The following is a 19,390-nucleotide window of genomic DNA, read 5'->3' as shown; positions in this document are numbered from 1 at the left end:
GGTATATTTCTATAATGTTAAGACTAGATGCACTTTCCTTAACTCAGATTCTTAACTTCCATAAAGTGTTTAAAATTCTGTATTGGCTCTGATACCTAGGTTTTTAAACAAAAAGCAATTATCAGAATTCATTCATCTACTAAACCTCATCAGAAACTATAATTTTCTTTCTAAATAAATTAGTTGGAAAAAGCAATAAGGCAATTCCTTATGATCTGCACAAACTTTAAGATACGCCCTCTTCTAAAGGAATCTCTGAATAAAATTTTGTTTTGCTCATTTGGTATCCAAGGTTTCTTACCTTTCACATGAAAAGTTTATGAGCCATATGTTTATACTAGTATGATTAAAATATTGAGGTATTTGTGATACTAGTTTTGTTATTTATCTCACAATAAGTGAGTATTGTGTCTTTATAGGTACAAACCCATGCATGGCACCTATATCATGGAGCACTATCAGAAATTTCATTAAAAGGTATTCATTTCAATTATATTTTCAGTTGATATTCCGTTAATGGCTTTTGGAAAATTCCATTTAACGAAGCATATTAATCTTACTAGGTGATTTTTTTAAACTCACCATACCGCCTAGCAAGTGTCCTGCACGTAGTAGGCCCACAATAAATATTCATTTAATGTACAGTATTGGTGTTTAAAAGTTAATTGCTGTCTGAGCTTTATTCTTCAGAGTAAAGCAAGGCTTTATTTTGTATGTACACCTGAACTAAAATTTCTAAGTAATGATTAGGAAATTTTCAGATAAATTGGCTTTAAAGATTTTCAATAGTTGAAATTAATATAGGTGAAGAGTTTTTATTTACCGGGTAATTTAGAATTGTCTGTATTTAAATAGCCCTCAACTGTTAACCACCTCTCCATGTAAAAGTCATTTTCTTACAAAACAGACTCTAACTTAGAATCAATCATAATTAATATTATTGTTGCATACACTTAATTGTTAAAAAGTTTAGTTAGGTAATTCTGAAATTTAAATTGTATGTAATTTAAATTTTAAAATCTTTTTAAGAATCAAGGCCTAATATTTACTTTAAAGGGTTTAGTTTGGTTAATCCTGTGTTTGGCTTCAGAGCCACGCCTTTTGCTATAAAATTGATATGCATTGGTTATATTTACATTTTTGGGTAAAACACCGTGTAATTACCAACAGAAAAATAATATCTAAAAGATGCCTTTAGATCCTCTAGGCGTTACACAAACCCCAATAACATTTCAGAACTGGGCTATTTTTTTCCATGATGCAATAATACTTAAAGGTGTTACACTTTAGACTTTTCAGAGTATCATCAATATAATGTAAGGGCAGGAGTGTAAGGTCCATGTTCCCATTTTTTTACTGACACTGAAGATTTGCATTTCTGTTATAATTAAAGTGTGATTAAAGTGACATATTTAAGTGTCTGTTTATAGGATACAATAAGGTTATCCAAGTGAAAAGATTCTGGACATGGAAAAGAGGAAAATCAGTTTTTGAAATGGAAGAGAACCTTGCAAGAAATGAAACATATCTTGGACTGAAAAAAAAGAAGAATCAGAAATTAAACTGAATTGCTAAATACTATTTGGACCAAAGAAGACTACTTTTTAAGATTTAAATGTTTTCCTCTCTGAAAGGGGCCACTGCTTACCAAATCCAGAAACAAGCCCTAGAATATGTTAATTAACTGCATTGTGTCCCAGAAAGAATGAGGTTGACAAATTCATTTTTTTATTCCTTCAATCAATAAACTGTTTGCCTAGTACATCTTAGATTTTTTAAATCTATAATGTGTATATTTACCTCTTGGAATTGTACAGTAACAGTGCCAAATACCACCATGGCCCCATAGGGTGCATCTTATGAAGCTTAACATTCCTGGCGAATTAAACACACAAGCCTCCGATCACTTTTTGTCAGTCTTTACTGTGGCGCGTAACAGCCAAACTGTAGGTAATTTTTATATGGTGGCAATTTACCCCAATTTAAAAAGCAATGATCTTTGATGCAAGCAGAAGTGGAAAATATAATGACAGAAAACTAAAGAAAGGTATTACAAAGACTGACCTGGAACGCTTCTTGTCCCTCTCCATCCCCACCCCCATTCATGCCCTTTTTTTCCGCCCATTTGTTGTTTTTCTCACAAGTATATCATGACTTGCAACATATTTTTTTTTAATTTAAATAAAACCCCCAAATGCCTGAAACACTAAAAGATGTAAAAAGATTCACCTTCTGCAATCAACTACATAGCAGATAAACTTATAAAGCTATTCTAAACATCCAAAGACTTATAAATAAAAAATGTAAATTGAATCCAAGTAGTTGGGGAGGGGGACGATGGGAGGATGAGTGTGGGAGGAATGAACAGATTGAGAATATCTAATTTCAACACCAATTTTTTTTCCGTTCAAACCTTTCCATAGTTACACCTCAAATGATTTCTTATATAAGAATTTCTCCCTATATCTCGAAATAACTGAATGATTTCCGTGAGGAAATGCAAGTTTAGGAAGATCCGCAAAATGAAAGTGTTAAAATGCAAACCACTTCTATAGCATTTCAAATGCAAAATCACAACCACCACTACCTTTAACTGACTCTTAAGGGTTCTTTTCAAACAGAGGCTGTTTATGAATATCATCTGTTAACTTCTTTCTGGTAATTCAAAACTCTTGTCAAATGATGTTTTCAAGATGACGTGTAAATATAATATTCCACTAGAGATCAATTCTAATTGGTTTTTTAAAATCCACCTTGGGAAACCAGTGCTGTATAATACACAGACTAGTAATGGGCATTTTAGAAGGAATTTCCGCAAAGTCTATTATCAATCTAAGTCGAAATTACTGTCTTGCCCCAGTAAGGTTTGGGCAAAAGGACTGAAATTATTTCTCCATGAGTTTTCACGCACGATGACTTTGGTCTTGTCTTCAAGATTCGCGAGCACTTGTTGGAAATCTTCATTTTTTAAAACTGTGATGCTTGCCAGAAATATTTTTTCCACATGCCTCACAAAGGAAAACAGGCAGAGTTTCGTAGGTTGCTTACAATTATTTATTTCTAAAACGTGGTATAAAAGCTAATGACACGTTTTTCCCTTTTGAATTTCACTGTTATTTTGAAAATGCATTTCACGTTAAGAAACCAAGCCTGTTTTTGTTAGGGGTAGCTCAACCCAGCCTTTTAAAATTAGACTCCTTGTATACAACAAAGAGCTGAATAATAACAAATAGAGACAGCGAAACGTGCTTTTCCGAACTCCTTTGAATCCCGACATTCATTTTCGAATCCATACATTTAAAGAGATTTAAAATAGGATATGATGGGCTCTAACTTTCCAGATCCAGAAAAAAAAATCGCCCACATTTGTCTCTATCTACTTATCACTTTGCAAACATATCTATGCTGCTTTCCCTCTTCTTTTCGTGTGTGAGTCGCAGCCTTGCCCAGCTTCCTCCAATTTAGCGGCACGTTGTAAAGCCTCCTTCCTACGCGGTCTGGAGTTGGGAACCCCTCGCCGGCCGACACTGATCATAAAACTTGCCGCGCCGACCCGACCCGGCCCAAGCGTTGCAGTTCGGGGAGGTGGGGGTGGGGGCCGAGTCGGGCCGGGGGACCCCTCCCTCGGGAAGGACGCACTCGGCGAACTGCCGCACGAGGGCCGAACAATGGGGGCGTCCGGGCGAGCGGGACCCGGCTCCCGCTTCCTCGGCGGCGCCGGCCGCGCGCCCGGCCGCCCCCGCCCACCGCGGCCCTCCCCGCCCGCGGTTTCGCGCTCTCACTGCCGGCCTCAGCCTTCCTCCCGAGCGCTGCGGCCCGGCCCGCCGCTCGCCCCGCCGCCGCGCGCCTCCTTCCCGTCCCCGGGCTGTCCCTCCTTTCTCCGACTGAGACACCGAGGCGCTGCCTTCGGCTACTCCAGCTTTCGGTGCGGCCGCCTTCCCGCTATTTCCTTAATATATTTTCTAAATTTCTCCTTTATTTTCGGAAGTGGTTGAGATGTCTCACTTCCACCTTAATTTCCATTTGCTATTTCCCTCAGGAAAAGATTCCCCCAGGAAATCCAAAACCTAGACGGAACTACAGCAAATCCCATAAAACCTTTAACTCTAAATACGTTTTTTTTTTAATTTTAACGCATTTATGTCGTCTAACCTGGCAAAAGAACTCTCTTCTCTTTTTATTTCCTCCTTTAAATATTGTTATTTTAAACTCTCCATCAAGTGCATTTTGATGAGAGGGCAGAGAATGTGTCCGGCAGCACGCAGCAAATCAGAGGTTTTATCTTACGCCTCCTGGGATGGTAAAAAAGTGGAACGTGGACGAGTAAGCTTCTAGGGAAGAAAAGCAACACAATTCGCTGGAGACGAAGCCAGGCCAGGCGGGGGGAGGCGCAGCGGGGGCGTCGAGGGCCCTCAGGCTCCGGGCAGGGGAGCTAGTCTGGGAAAGAGAGAAGGTTTTAAATAGCGGGGGCCGGGAGGGCGGCGGGCCCGCGCATGACGGTACTTTATGAGAAAGGATGGCGCAGCGGATGAGATTACTTTGCTTTCTCATCCCCTAAGAAAAAACTAAAGTTGGAGGGAGGCGGAGAGAACAGCCATCCTTATTTCCTCCCCACGTTTCCGCAGAAGGACCGGGACTGCGGCGGGCAGGGAGAGGGCGCAGGACGAGGTGGACCAATAGCAGTCAACAGGTCCAGGCCGCCGCAGGGCAGCGGGGCCGGGCCTCCGGGCCCCCTCCTCTCAGATCCCCTCCCCCCTTCCCTTTCCCCTTCCCTCCCCTCCCCCGCAGGCCCGGCCCGGCAGGGGAGGCCGGCTCTGCACTCCCCGCCCCACCCGGTCAGACTGCGGCCGCCTAGGCCTGGGCTCTCGGGGTGGGGGTGGGGCGGGGGTTCCCTGCCGGAGAATCCTCCCCCGGGGCTGGCGGCGGGAGGGGGAGGGGATGGAAATCGGGGAATGGAGGATTAAGAAGGACTCGAGCTCGGCACGAGCGCGGCCCGCGCGAGGGATCCTGGGTAAAAAGTGGCCGCGCGGCACCGGGAGAGCGCGGAGAGGAGCCGGGGTCAGAGGTCAGGGCCCTGGAGCCCTGCGTGCAGATCCCCCCCACGTGAACGCAGCGAGCAGGAGGAACCTTTTTGTTTTCGACCGCGCCAGCATGCTCCCCTATTGACCGCGCTGCTTTTCCCGGGCCGCTGGAGCAGAGGAGCTCCATCCCGTATCTCCTAACCCCACCCACCCCCCCTTCCACCACCAACACACTACCCAACTCTACCCTTCCTCTCAACTCACTTCCCAGCCCCCCGTACCGGGCTTGCAATAACGCAGTAAATTTGCTTTAACAACAAGTGGGGGTGGTTGCATTTACTCCTCCCTCTCTTCTCTCCTCCCCCTTCTCTTGCTGCGGCTCTTGACACTACTACAAACCAGGACTATAAACATAAACATGTGTCACTGTAACTGGGCAGGTAATATACGGATTTGGGGGTGGGGTGGAGAGGGGCTTGGTCGCCGCTTGGGGGGCAGTAAAAAAATGTGTGTTTCACGTGCTCGTCGGCTGTGGGGGCTGCCCCCACACACCGATCCATTTATATAATGCCGACTGCACTCGGTCACTTACTCATTCAGCCACACAGACCCACAAAGGCAGACTTGCCGATAACCACCATACCCAAAAGCAAACACATTTAAATACGACTCTCTCTCCTTTCCCAGCCACCGCTGCTGCCATTTCTTCTACCAGCAAACAGTAGTGTCAATTCTTGAATCCCCTTTCCTTTAGAAAAATTTTTTTCCACATAGCAATAGAGAACATTTTTCGAGCTAAACAGTATGCCGCTCTTTTTTCCCATAGACAGTAACCTACATATTTTGTGCGCAGAAATCATTTCAAAAAGCAAGTAAGGCTATTTAAGTGACTGAGTTTGAAATCTGTAAAGGTTCTTCCTTGGGCTTTCCCTTCCTGCATTTAGCAACTTCTGCTCTAAGTTGTTGCGACTGGAGCTGTGGAGATTAGCCACAGCGAGCCTTTATTATTATTATTTAGTCTATATTTACACTGCCGATCAACTTCTTTCTCTTTCTTAGTTCAGCAAGCCTAGCAACAACTGCTTACGGTAGAGTAAAGCGAATTCTCTCGCAAGCTTTCTGGCTTGAAACGGAGGGATATTCAGAAAATGTTCAGATGGAGAAGTGGTTCCCTTTGTTCTTTCATTGTTTCTCTACGAACTGGTGGATACAAGGACAAACACTTACCTTCTCTTCTTTTTGCTCCCAAAACCAGACGTTCCCATCAGCCTTAAAATACACAATCCACCTTGAAAGTAACTACGAATGTCGGGAGAGTTTGTATTCCATTCTTTTTCGTTCTCTGCCCTCTTTTAGCGTAGGATTAAGTTGCCGAGCACGTTGCTGCAAGCTGTAGCCCCCCGCCTTAGTGAATCGGTCACGTTTAGGACCCTCTAAGTCCATCCTAATTCTGCCAGTAGAACTGAGGGTATTGGAGCTCTAAACTTTCAAAAGGAAAGGGGCCCGCAAGTATCCAGAAAACTTATGTATCCCTTCAAATTTTTTACCAGTGTATTTTTGTACCACATCACCAAATAGAATTTGCCAAGAAATATTAGATATTTCTTCGAGGAAAGTGTGTGTGTGTGTAAGTTTCTTCTTAGCAATGTGCTGCTTAGACAGATGGAGTAACAAGGCAGGTTTGTATGGACATTTAACGGAACGAGTGGGTTTTCCATAACGTTTGCTATGCCATGTGTTTTTTCAAAACACTACTGGAACTGAGAAAGGAAGCAAAGAGAAATTTGAATTATAACGTTGCGGAATGACTTAAAGAGGGGCGCTTGCTTGAGATGAATTAGTGTAAAAATTGGCCTCAAAAGCAAAAAGTGAGATTTTTTAAGTTGAAAGACAATTTTAAATCTATGATTCCAAAATTTAGCAAGTGACTTTTCTGGTTAGCGTGTTATACATGTCAGTGTTTAGTGTCCAGCCTGGTGGGCATTCCTGCCCAAACCCTGTTTAAATCTGATTATGATGTGATTTGTTGAAGTCATGAATACGAAATGATCCTTGTGTATCCATAAATGTGAACTTGGGGTTTTTTGATCTCCCGCTTTTTTGTGTGCGCCCAGTAGCTGCAGCAGTGGAAGACAGTGATTGGCTCCAGTGCTCCTAGAAGGATTTGGGCTGAAGCCAGGGGAACAGAACCAGAGGATTCCCTTTCCAGAGACCATCAGGCCCCACATGCCTTATCTTTCCCTTCTCCCCTCATGGGTGCTCAGAATTTCAGTGTGGCTTCAGCAGCCCATAGGTAGGCCTCAACACTGAGTGTCATCACTTAGGTTTCTACACGTTTGGCCCTGATGGGAAATAAACAAAAATTGGGGTAATCCAAATAAATTGTGGGTCTTGAGGTTTGTGTATTATTTGATACACCAACATTGAACACTACTTTCTCAGATTTTTTTTTTTCTACATTCAGGATCAATTGTGAGAGGCCCTGGTGTCTCATAGGAAAATATTGCAACAAAACAAGATAATTGGGGGAAAGGCGTTGCAGTAGGAAAAGTGGCTTTTCTTTGATGGCATTTAATTGGAATTAAAAGATTCTTGAGCTGTAAACATTATTTATTCAGCACACATAAGCAGGCATTGTTTTATCACCATCATAATTATGGTGTCCTTTAAACTGGCTGATAGCAGGAAAGATAAGGGAATGTGCCTGTAGATTCAGATCAGGTCCTGCTCCTTTCTTTTTTTCCCTGCCACCCTCCCTCCCCTCTCTCTTTGCTACCCTCCCCCCCCATTCCTTCCATGGTCACTAGGGTCCCCCACAGCCCTTGAGATGAGGAGAGCAGGAAGATTGTGGCCTAACCATTTCTTACATCGTGAAAGTGATTTGTACCACACTCTAATTTGACACAATCTATAACCTTCTTGTCTCCCATGTTTATAACTGCTTTTTAGCTTGCAATATGTGTTACCTGAAGAGTTGCCTATTGCTCACCTGTATAAAATCTTGTCCACTAGGGTTTGTTGCTTTACCTTTGTCTAATTTAGAAAGCACACTCTTAGGGCTTTTTCAGAACAAAGCCTCACAAAACCCCCTTTACCTCCAAGGATTTGCAAATTTATAAAGGCTGCATTGAATTCAAGATGGGTCAGGGGGCAAAAAAGGGTAGAAGGTCACTGCATTTTGATTATGGGTCAGTAGACAACATGGCATATACTCTGTGTCCCAAACTTCTGTTAAAAACAGGATTTTTAAATGCCTAAGAAGAGAAGGATGGGCCCTTTTGGAGACTTACCCTGATTTGTTTGGATGAGACAAAAAAGAAAAATATTAAAGAAAATGTACTGAGTTATAATTTAAGTTGTTCCTTAATTTAGCCATTTCCTCCTCCTCCGTTCTCATTTTCCTCTCCCCAAAAGCAGAGAACATGTGATATGACATAAATTTAGGTAAGGAACTGTTGACTCTCACACAAGATTTTATTGTCCTATATCCTCAATTAATTCAGCCATATAAGACTTTAAATTATTATTATTTTAGACTTTGTTATGTTGTAAGTATTATAGTTACTTTTGGCTAACAGTACAAGGGACTTCTTTTATTCTTCTAACCAGTATACTTACATTGTTGAGGCCTTTGTGATGTTCCTTAGTCTTTTCTGTCTGAATTCATTTTGAACAAAATGTGCCAGCAATCACTAAAACAAATGTATATGGTGAAGAGTTAGGTGATGGTGGTGGGGTTGGGAGGGGGGGCGATCCTCATTTAAATTATGTATGTATGGGTGAAGGCTGGGAAGGGAAAGGATTATTTTAATGCTCTTCAGTACTTTAATTATATGACATTGTAGTGTAGAAATGCAAAAGTACTCTTAGGTTTTCCTTCAGGTTTTCAAAAGAACTTTCCCCATTAGTAAACTACTTCTGCAGATTGCTATTGCATTTCCCAGCTAACCATTTAAAAGACTGTAAATGCCGTGTGCATTACTTCGCTCCAGAGGAAAGAGGTCAGACTGAATTGCAATGGTATTTAAACATAAAATACAGTGAAAATAAATCAAAATAGAACATTTGAAGATAAATGTAGCACATCAGCACAGGATAAGTGAAGACAAATATGTTCATGTTTTCATAGCCCATCACTTTAAAAACTGAAAGTGCTGATTTTTTACAATAAATGCAGAAGTAAGTGGACATTTATGTATTTCTGTCTGTATTTGCCACAGAGGATTTTCCTCTAGCAAGCAGCTTTGTTTTCAAAGCTAAAACACTTCTTATGATAGTGTGTAGGTTATGCATTCCTCACTGACTAAATAATCGCATTTAATTAACAAACTCAATGCATATCATATATATGCCTAAATTCTCAGTTAAGTAATCCCCTGGACCCTCAGAGATGGATAGACACATAAATGTTAATTTGGGCGTATCCACCCACGTAGGTATATGTGTTTGAGAAACATAGAAGTTGATATATCCTTTCTTAAAAAAGAATTTGAATACAGTCCATCATCTGAATTGGGTTCATCTTTGATTGTAGAAGCGGCTGACATGGTCAACATATTTATCAAAGAAACCCCCTGGCTTTTGAAGAATAGTACTTTATACATCTGGATCTGCACATCCAGGCAAAGTAAGTAAATTATTGCATAACTTTAAGCATAATTGATAACAGACACCTTTAATTTTTCATCCCCATTCTTTTGGCCAGCTTTCACATTAATAATCTAAGCCATAAATGTTGGTAGCTATTGATCGAAATCCCCTGTGTGCATGCAAATCCATCTTAAAGTCCCCTGCCTTTCATGTGTGAGCGCTCAGGGGCCTCTGCTAGATCTTTTTATCGGGATCGACCCCCAATGTGCCTGGAGAAGACCCCGGATATACAACGTGTCCTGATGGCCACAAGAAAGCTGTCTGTCACACTCTGTGTGTGTGTGTGTGTGTGTGTGAAGGCGTGCGCGCGCGCGCGCGCTCACGCCTTCACACACACACACACACACACACACACACACACACACACCCCGATGGGGAAGTTAAAGGAACAAAAGAATGTATTAGACAAGAAGAAATATGTGTAATAGGAGTATTAAAAATGTGTAAGTGTGAAGGTACCTGAGTGCACATACAAAGATATTCGCATAAATTGTATACATAGACCCACTTCCCAAATCTTTTGGCCTTTATTTTTCTCCATTTGACCCAACAGATTGTAACTTTAGTTTAAAAAATACTATTCTGTTAGTTTTAAAAACCACCCATATTGCCAGTATTTTAAAGGTGGAAGGGGAGGAAGGAGAGGAAAAGGTGATTTTGAAATGGTTACTAAGTCATGTTGCCTTGTGCAGGAGGAATAGGAGTGTGTGTGTGTGTGTGTGTGTGTGTGTGTGTAAATCTAAATAGGAATTGAGAACAACTAGAACTACCTGGCCAAAAAAAAAAAAAAAAAAAAAAAGAATGCTCTAGCCAACCTTTTGTAATGTCTTCTCAGAGGCTTTTTTTTGAGTTTACTATTTCTTGGCTGTTTGACTCTTTGGTGGAAATCTTAAAGCTGGGGGAGGGGAATTGGACGGGGTGGGGTGGGAGGGAGAGGGCTGGCAGTATATAAGTGCATCAGGAGGAATTTTAAAACGACCTTATTGTCGCTTGTAGTAGACTCTGGTCATTATACTTTAAAAAAAACACCAGCATCTGCTTTTCCTGGAAACTTTGCTTTCTGCTTAAACCTTTACCATTTTGCCTCCTGCGAAAGTGAAAGAGAAAAACGCGGTGTGATAGATCCAGATGCAAAAGAAAGCCAACTCGGTGGATGGTATTAGCTGTGACGAGGCATTGTTCATTGCTGCCTCTCGGTTACGTTTAAAGCCTGAAATATCACGAGATCCATTCAATGATCCTTCTCTCATTCAAGGGACAAAAATGTAATTTGCTGTAGCTCTGATTTCTTGGATGGAAATGCTAGCCTTAGATTTCAAAGGCAAGAACTAGACATCGCGGTTTGTACACACATTGATTAAGTTGAAGAGCGGCGATTACATCTGTGCTGAGTGCAACAGTAGTCCAGGGCTGACTTTTCAAATCCCAACCTCTGAGTTACAGACTCTCTTAAATAGGCTTCCTTAATTTCCGGATGCACTTCTTGAAATTCCCAATTCTCTTCAAAATTCCTGGGAAATTACAAGGAAGATGAGGGTGGGGGTGGGGAACTATGGCCGAGATTTCATTTCATGCAAACTACCTTTTTGTATGTCTGATTCCTCGGTTTTTAATCTCTTTCTCTCTCTCTCTCTGTCTCTCTGTCTCTCTCTCTTTGAGCCATACCTGCTTGTGCTAGCCAGACCAGAGCAGGGGAAGCTGGAACTTTTGAATGTGAAGGAAGAAATTATTGTACATTTTTTTTCTTGCAGACTCAGAAATATCCGTTTATTCTTTTAAGCACACTGATGTGTCTATTTTTGGAAGAACAAGGAAACATATAAATGCCTGAGTTGCATTTATGCTGTAGTTCCAAACACCGAACAGTTAAGAAGATTTTGCTGAATTTTGCAAAGCAGCCAACAAACCGCCTTGGGATCGTGGTAATGCGACTGGGAAGACCTTTGCTCTCATTTGGCAATATTTTGGATATCCTTGAAAATGACACCAAAATATACTTTAATTTGACTAAGAAGAGGTTAAACAATATTGATATTCATCCAAAGTGATTTTTTTTTAAAGCAGATGCTTGGCTTTCATGGAGAAAAATTTGGGAGTTGTGGAAGATTCATTTAAACTACCAACCAAGAGCATCACAGACCACTGAAATAGTCTGCATCGTACATCAACACTTTCTTTTCATCGTTATTACCTAAAACCTATGGAAGCACCTTGGGCGTTTTACATTTTCTTTTCTTTGCTACAGAAGCAATCTGCTCCATGGAATTCTGACCTGTCGTGAACAGGACCCTGGCTAAGGCTGTGCTGGGGACTCTAGGACCATCCCGCCTCCAATCCAGCCTGGTTAATTGTGAAAAGTGTACACATTTCTGGCTTATCTATGCTTTGTTATGGGTCTGACGTGAAACTACCTCCTCCCCACCCCACCCCCCAGCAGAGAACCAAAATCCAGTTGAATTGTTACAGTGTTTCGGAGCTGGAGCCTTGAACTGCTTCCTTGGTCAAATAACTTTGTTTCTGGTTGTAAAAAGGCATTTTAGGACGGGGGGGGGGGGAACAAGGATAATCGAGAGAAATTCAAAACGTAAGTCTGTACTGGGGTGGTTCACCGCGCGGATTTAACTTTGGAGCTCCCAGCCGGGCTCCTTGCCCCACTTCCATAAGGGAAATACCAGGCTATTCTGCACGTTTTCACTTAAGCTCCATTTTCCAAAGGACAAGGGGGTGGGGTATATGTATTTAGGCTTGATAATGTTTTAAAACTGCTTTTCTTTGAAATGATAATAGCTATAGCGGTAAAATGCAAATAAAGCAAAAATAGGCAATATTCCTTTAAAGGCGAATATACAGGGCTTTTTTTTTTTTTTAAAGCGTACACACACTGCTTCTGATGAAGTCTGTGAGTCAGCCTGTTTCTGAGCTCCGATAGTTTAATGGAAAGATTTATATACCGACTGTATTATTTACTTTGGGAGGGGAGGTGGCAGTATAAGGGTATGCTAATTAGTGGGAGATTTTGGGGGGAAGGGGTGGAATATCAATTTTTATTGCATCACCTGTCAGGAGTGTCCAATCAGCGCTGGCTTTAGGGGAATTAATTGATGAAGGTGTCTCCGGACGAGCTCACTTCACTCTGTCATTTTATTTGTAGCTAAAGCAGCGGCGGGAATAGCAGCTGCATTTCTTTTCTCTTTCTCCCTTCACATTCCATTATCATAGTGCTCCAATGGAGAAGGAAGGAATAGAGGGGCCCAGGTACTGATCTGCATCGGGGACTTAGACCAACACACTGGCAGATCAGAAACCGGATGGTTTTTTCCCTCTTTTTTAAAAAAACGAAAACCAAAAAAAAAGCAAGAATCAAGTCAGTGTAATTTCATAGTTTTTTTTTCCCCCCCAATAATTTCGCCTAGAGTTTGGCACTCCCTTCGCCGGGAATAACAGTCTTTGTTATTTTATTAGCAGGATGCCTTGAGACACACGCAGCATCTGGTGGAGGATTAACATACATACATGTGTATGTATGCGTCACGTATATATTTACTGCAAATGGTGGGGATCGTTTAGTGCCCGAGATGGGAGACCTGAAGTCAGGTTTTGAAGAGGTGGATGGCGTGAGGCTCGGCTACCTCATCATTAAAGGAAAGCAAATGTTTGCCCTCTCCCAAGTCTTCACGGATCTGCTGAAAAACATCCCGAGGACGACCGTGCACAAGCGCATGGATCATCTGAAAGTGAAAAAGCACCACTGCGATCTGGAGGAGTTGCGGAAACTCAAGGCAATCAACAGCATCGCTTTCCACGCCGCCAAATGCACTCTCATCTCCCGGGAAGACGTGGAAGCGCTCTACACCTCCTGCAAAACCGAGCGCGTCCTCAAGACCAAGCGCAGGAGGGTCGGCCGGGCCCTGGCCACAAAGGCGCCGCCGCCAGAGCGCGCCGCCGCCGCCGCCGCCAGCCCCCGCCCGGGTTTTTGGAAGGACAAGCACCAACTTTGGCGGGGCCTGAGTGGAGCCGCGCGGCCCCTGCCAATCAGCGCGCAGTCCCCGCGCCCGGGCGCCGCCGTCGTGCGCCCAGCCGCCCATCTACCTCAGATTTTTAGCAAATATCCGGGCTCGCACTACCCGGAAATCGTGCGCTCGCCTTGCAAACCCCCTCTAAACTATGAAACTGCCCCGCTCCAGGGAAACTACGTCGCTTTCCACTCGGACCCTACTTATTTTCGGAGCCTGCTGTGCAGCAAGCACCCGGCTGCCGCCGCCGCCGCCGCAGCCGCCGCGGCCGCGGCCGCCGCCGCCGCCGCCGCCGCCGCCGCCTACTACCAGGCGTCGGCGGCCGGGCCCCAACCCAAGGCGGCGGCGAGCGCCGGAGGCCCCGTGAGCCTGACCTACCGGTGCAAGCGCAAGCGCGGGGGCGCCAAAGACTGCCTGCTGGAGCCCCACGCCGGCGCCCGCCGCCTGCTTCTGCTGCCCAGGTCCTACAAAGCCAAGGCGGCGGCCGCGGCGGCGGCCGCGGCGGCGGCGGCGGCCGCCGGGGCCAGTTGCCTGGAGAGGTTTCATCTGGTTAACAGCTTCTGCCCGCCTCCCCACCACCACCACCACCACCACCACCATCACCACCACCACCATCACCACCACCACCACAGGGCCCAGCAGCCGCAGCCGAATCACCACCCCCCTCATCACCACCGGCCGCAGCCCCATCTGGGCAGCTTTCCCGAGAGTTGCAGCAGCGACTCCGAGTCCAGCTCCTACTCGGACCATGCAGCCAACGACTCAGATTTTGGCTCCAGTTTGTCTAGCTCCAGCAACTCTGTGTCCTCCGAGGAAGAGGAGGAGGAGGGAGAGGAGGAGGAGGAGGAAGAGGAGGAGGACGAGGAGGAGGGGGGCAGTGGGGCCTCGGATTCCAGTGAAGTCAGCTCGGAGGAGGAGGACTCGTCCACGGAGTCGGACTCCAGCTCCGGCTCCAGCCAAGTGTCAGTGCAGAGCATCCGTTTCAGGCGCACCAGCTTCTGCAAGCCTCCCAGCGTGCAGGCGCAGGCCAACTTCTTGTACCATCTGGCCTCCGCCGCCGCTGCAACCAAACCCGCTGCTTTCGAGGATGCCGGCAGACTTCCCGACCTCAAGAGTAGTGTCAAAGCGGAGTCGCCCGAGGAGTGGAATCTGCAGAGCTGGGCCCCCAAAGCGTCTCCGGTGTACTGCCCGGCCAGCCTGGGGAGTTGTTTCACAGAGATAAGGAACGATAGGGTATCTGAGATTACATTCCCACACTCTGAAATTCCCAGTACTGTAAAGAGAACTGAGCTGACAATTAACTGCCTGGCGGAGGGGGCCTCTTCACCTAGCCCAAAGACAAACAATGCATTTCCACAACAAAGAATACTCCGAGAGGCTAGGAAATGCCTACAAGCAACTCCTACTACATACTGTGCAGATAACAACACAATAGCTGCTAGGTTCTTAAGTAATGATTCTTCGGGAGTGGCAGCAAATTCAGAAAAAGATTCCAAAATCCCTCATTGCACTGAATTTGCTACGGATTTGCCCTCTTCGCCAACTGATCCCGAGGTGGATGCAGCAGCAGCAGCAACTAAAGCCGAGAATCCCTGCACTGACACAGGCGACAAGACATTGCCATTTCTGCACAATATTAAAATCAAAGTAGAAGACAGTAGTGCTAATGAAGAATATGAACCTGACCTTATTACAAATAAGCTAAAGTGCGAGTGCAATGATACAAAGGGTGAGTTTTACAGTGTGACTGAAAGTAAAGAGGAGGACGCCTTGTTAACCACAGCCAAGGAAGGTTTTGCCTGCCCTGAAAAAGAAGCTCCTTCCTTAAGTCCACTGGCTCAGAGTCAGGGCCTTTCATGCACTTTAGGTTCTCCACAACCTGAGGATGGGGAATATAAATTTGGTGCCAGGGTGAGAAAAAATTACCGGACACTAGTACTGGGAAAGCGACCTGTACTTCAGACACCTCCAGTCAAACCAAATCTGAAATCAGCTAGAAGTCCTCGTCCTACAGGTAAAACTGAGACACATGAAGGAACACTGGATGATTTTACAGTTATAAACAGACGCAAAAAGGTAGCCAGCAATGTAGCATCAGCAGTGAAAAGGCCATTTAATTTCATGGCAAATTTTCCTTGTCCACCATCACTCATTATTGGGAAGGATGGGGATTTGTGGCCAGCGTATTCCTTAAACACCACTAAGGATTCCCAACCTCCTCACAAGGCCCATCCTATATGGAAATGGCAGCTGGGCGGTTCTGCAATACCTCTTCCACCTAGTCACAAATTCAGGAAATTTAATTCATAAAAGTGTTTTGGAAGATATTTTCTTGAACCATATTCCCTTCCTTTTGTTGTAAACTGCACAGGATGGTTTGTACAAGTCCATTAATGTGTTACACCCCTTTTGGAGTCCTGGTTTATCGCATTTTGAAGACAGAAATCGGATTACTTTTTTTTCCATTGCGGGGTTTTTTTTTTTTTTTGGAGTAGGGTGGGGGCGGGGTGGGAGAAGGGTTGGTTTACATTCCACAGACTATACTTCAGGCTAAAGACTCAAGTAAAACTCAGTTATTACGGTAGAGCTGGAACACTTTACTGTTTCAATGCTAATAATGCACCTGGTACCTCAATTCAACTGCTACAAATAAATGTCAAAAGGTTGAATAATAAATATTACAATGAGCCATTAAGTTTATGCACTAGATTTCAGACCTGAAAGTGTAACTGTTAATTCAGTGAAAGTTTGTTAGGTTACATGGTTACACAGTGAGGTAGCAAGAAAGCCCAAAGTGTTCTCTACTGGAGCTCTTGTTTGTGGGGTATCTTTTTCTCCCCTCATTTCCTCTCCAAGAGTCATTGCACTTATTTTTTTTTTGAGTGGAAATATTGGGGAGTCCTGATTGAATGCTGGTAAAAGCTGCCTCATATATACTGAGTAAAGTAAATATAATATTGTCTTTTCTTTTTTCTTTTTTCTTTTTGTAAAGGGTGTGATTTTACTTTTACAGGCACTCCTTGCGATTGGAAAATTCCTTTTTTGTGTTCTCACCCAAAATTTTAAATTAGGTGACTCTTACTACTGTCCTGCTTACCTTGTGGTCTGAACATGACTCCTCAAACTTGCAAAACAATGAAAATATTTCTCTTAATAGCAGAATATGTTATGGTCTCTTTATAGTGACAAAGCAGTAAAAGCGACCGAGAAAAGTAAAATGGGTCAGAAGTATAAGAATACCCCAAATGAAAAATAACAGTTAGTTCAGGGCTTTTTGGTACCAGAACTCAGGCACTTGGATTTTATTACCTTTTACTTTCTCTCCATCTCTCTAAACTTCTATTTTCAGACCATCCTGTGTATAGAGCAGGAGAGTTTCTACTGCAAGTGACAATCAGAGGTGACTATCTATATTTGCACTTAAAATCAAAGTAGTTCAACATGCAAATGGTTAGGGTCTAGCCCTTGGTAAGGGCCATGCTGGTGTACTATGTTGTGATGATGGAAGCAGTAAATCAAAATTATGGAAATTTGCACTGTTGAAAAGCATGCTTTAGCTTTATTTTCAATTAAAAACACTGTTTAAAATTCCTGGTTCCATACATTTCTACTTATTCCAGATTGGAGAACAGTTAACAGGAATGAATGGTTTTGTTGACATTTTCACTTGTAATGTTTTTGCCTGAAAGAAATGCATTTATTGGGTGTAATGTTTTGTTGTAACACCATGTGATGAGGCCAGTCAGGTTCTGTGCAAAGCACTGGTGGATTTCTTCCTAAATAACAACAAAACTTTACACACTTGTTACAAATCAATTGCAAAAAGTTTCAGGTTTAAGAAAGTGAAGCAGAGATCACTTGCTATTTTGATGAAAGTTAAACCTAATAATTTTGGGTCCACCTCCCCTAGTCTGACAAATTATATATCTCAGATCTTTGCCATCTTAAACCTAAGAAGTTGCATATATAGATCATAAATCAGAAAACAAAACATCAATGAAATGTTTACTGTGTGAATTTAAGTCACTATTTCTCATGGAAATTCAGTTTTTTTTCTTAACCTTTTAATTCCTATTCCCTTTGAAATTTTCCTTTTGTCTATAAATGTTTCAGATAGATCTGGATGGTCTCAGCCCTAATTGTTGTATATGCTCTGTGGTTTTACTCTTATTGTAAAGGACAGAGTCTGAGAGTACCTGCATCCAAATACATTTGGATGGAGTAAACAGATGCTTTGAACTGCCTCCCTTCCTTTCCTTCTTGAATGTTGCCAGATGTAGGTTCAATGGATCTTTCTTTTTTTATTGGGATGATAGATATGGTCAAAGCAAAAATTGGGGGATGTTATCCTTGAATTCATGTTTGTGTAATTTCGAAGACCGGTACAAGTTACAGTTAAAGCTCCAGAAAGCTGAACCATTGGCTTCTCAGTCAGTTCCTTCCTCTTTGGAAGGCAATACAGAATTTGGGTGCAGTGAGTTGTCCTGCAAAATCAATCTGTAAAAAGTGTGACATACACACACTGGAAGTCTGTGATTTCTACTCTTTAATTACTGCTAAGTCAAGAAAGTTCAAAGTATGACTACTACATTTAGACTAGTACTTTTCTTGTTGGCTATGGAATCATTGTGCCTAAATTACAAATTGAGAATATATTTGAAGCTTACAGATCTTGGGTGTGGGAGGACTGCGAGATGGAATAAGCACAATTTAAAACAAATATACCCTATGGAATTTTTGACATAAAATATTGGCCTCCAGCTTTGACACTTGGTCTCCAGCCCTCAGAGAATCAATAGTTTCAGTTTATAGGAACTGAAGAATGAGCAGCATGGAGGCCGAGGCATTCCAGAGTGATACCATCAAAAGGAAAGAAATGAAATAGTCAACACAAATTTCACCCCACAGTACTACCACAAGACAGCCAACCACAGCAAAACCTGAGTTGGGGCTTCTGTTAGGAAAGTGTACCAAACGGTATTCAGTAACTTGTAAATTCAAGGTATTCTTTCAATTTCTGGGAGCCCCTTAGCTGTTTTCCTATTCTGCTGTATTCTTAGTGCAGTTTACTTCATTTTGGTTGGTTTATGATTAATGACAGTATCTAGATTTTCTAAGATGTTATAAATGTCCCATTTGTTCAAAAAGTTAAGCCTTATTGAGAGAAAAACAAAAGTTACCTCCATTGATAGACTGCATTTTTACATTTAAATGTTTTCAGGTGAGAGAATTTTTTTTAAAAGGCACTATATGGTTCCAGGGTCACCGATTCCTGTGTCTAAAGCTCAGCACTTATAGGTGTAAGAAAAATGCAGGAAAGGGCTCTTTTTCTGACTTTTTTGTGGAAACAAGTTATTTTTGGTCTCCTGTAAAAGTAGTTTCCTGCTAAGACTGTGAAATGAAGATTTAATTATTTTTTTAAGAGATGTGTGTACTCTGTCTTCCACAGTCAGGTTATCTGCCTTTTTTAGCAAATGCAGCTTGCTCTTTCTCAACTATTTACTTTTTAAAGTGGGTATTCTTTTGTACTGGCTTACTTGATTACAGTGGAGTATACTCAATAATGGTTGTTTATTTTAAAATCAACAACAAGGAGCCACCACTAAACAGCAATAACATAAACTAGATGGGCTGGTGTGTGGACTTTTATCTTATCCATGTCTGGGTGACTTTCAATGGTCTAGAAATTCCTCAAAGTTCCAGTCA

General features: G+C 42.9%; 1 protein-coding gene across 1 annotated transcript; it reads left to right on the top strand.

Moving 5' to 3' along the window:
* The first annotated feature begins 9,337 nt into the window (after positions 1-9,337).
* On the top strand, positions 9,338-16,166 carry SKIDA1 (SKI/DACH domain containing 1). The gene is made up of 2 exons (XM_019933159.3): positions 9,338-9,648; positions 11,423-16,166. The coding sequence occupies exon 2, from the start codon at positions 13,247-13,249 to the stop codon at positions 15,992-15,994; it is 2,748 nt and encodes a 915-aa protein (XP_019788718.2). The 5' UTR covers positions 9,338-9,648; positions 11,423-13,246; the 3' UTR covers positions 15,995-16,166.
* The last annotated feature ends 3,224 nt before the right edge of the window (positions 16,167-19,390 follow it).

Source organism: Tursiops truncatus, chromosome 2 (genome assembly GCF_011762595.2).
Source record: "Tursiops truncatus isolate mTurTru1 chromosome 2, mTurTru1.mat.Y, whole genome shotgun sequence".
Classification (NCBI taxonomy): Eukaryota; Metazoa; Chordata; class Mammalia; order Artiodactyla; family Delphinidae; genus Tursiops; species Tursiops truncatus.
The sequence above is the reverse complement of the archived record's forward strand: the minus strand, read 5'-3'. Positions and strand labels throughout refer to the sequence as shown.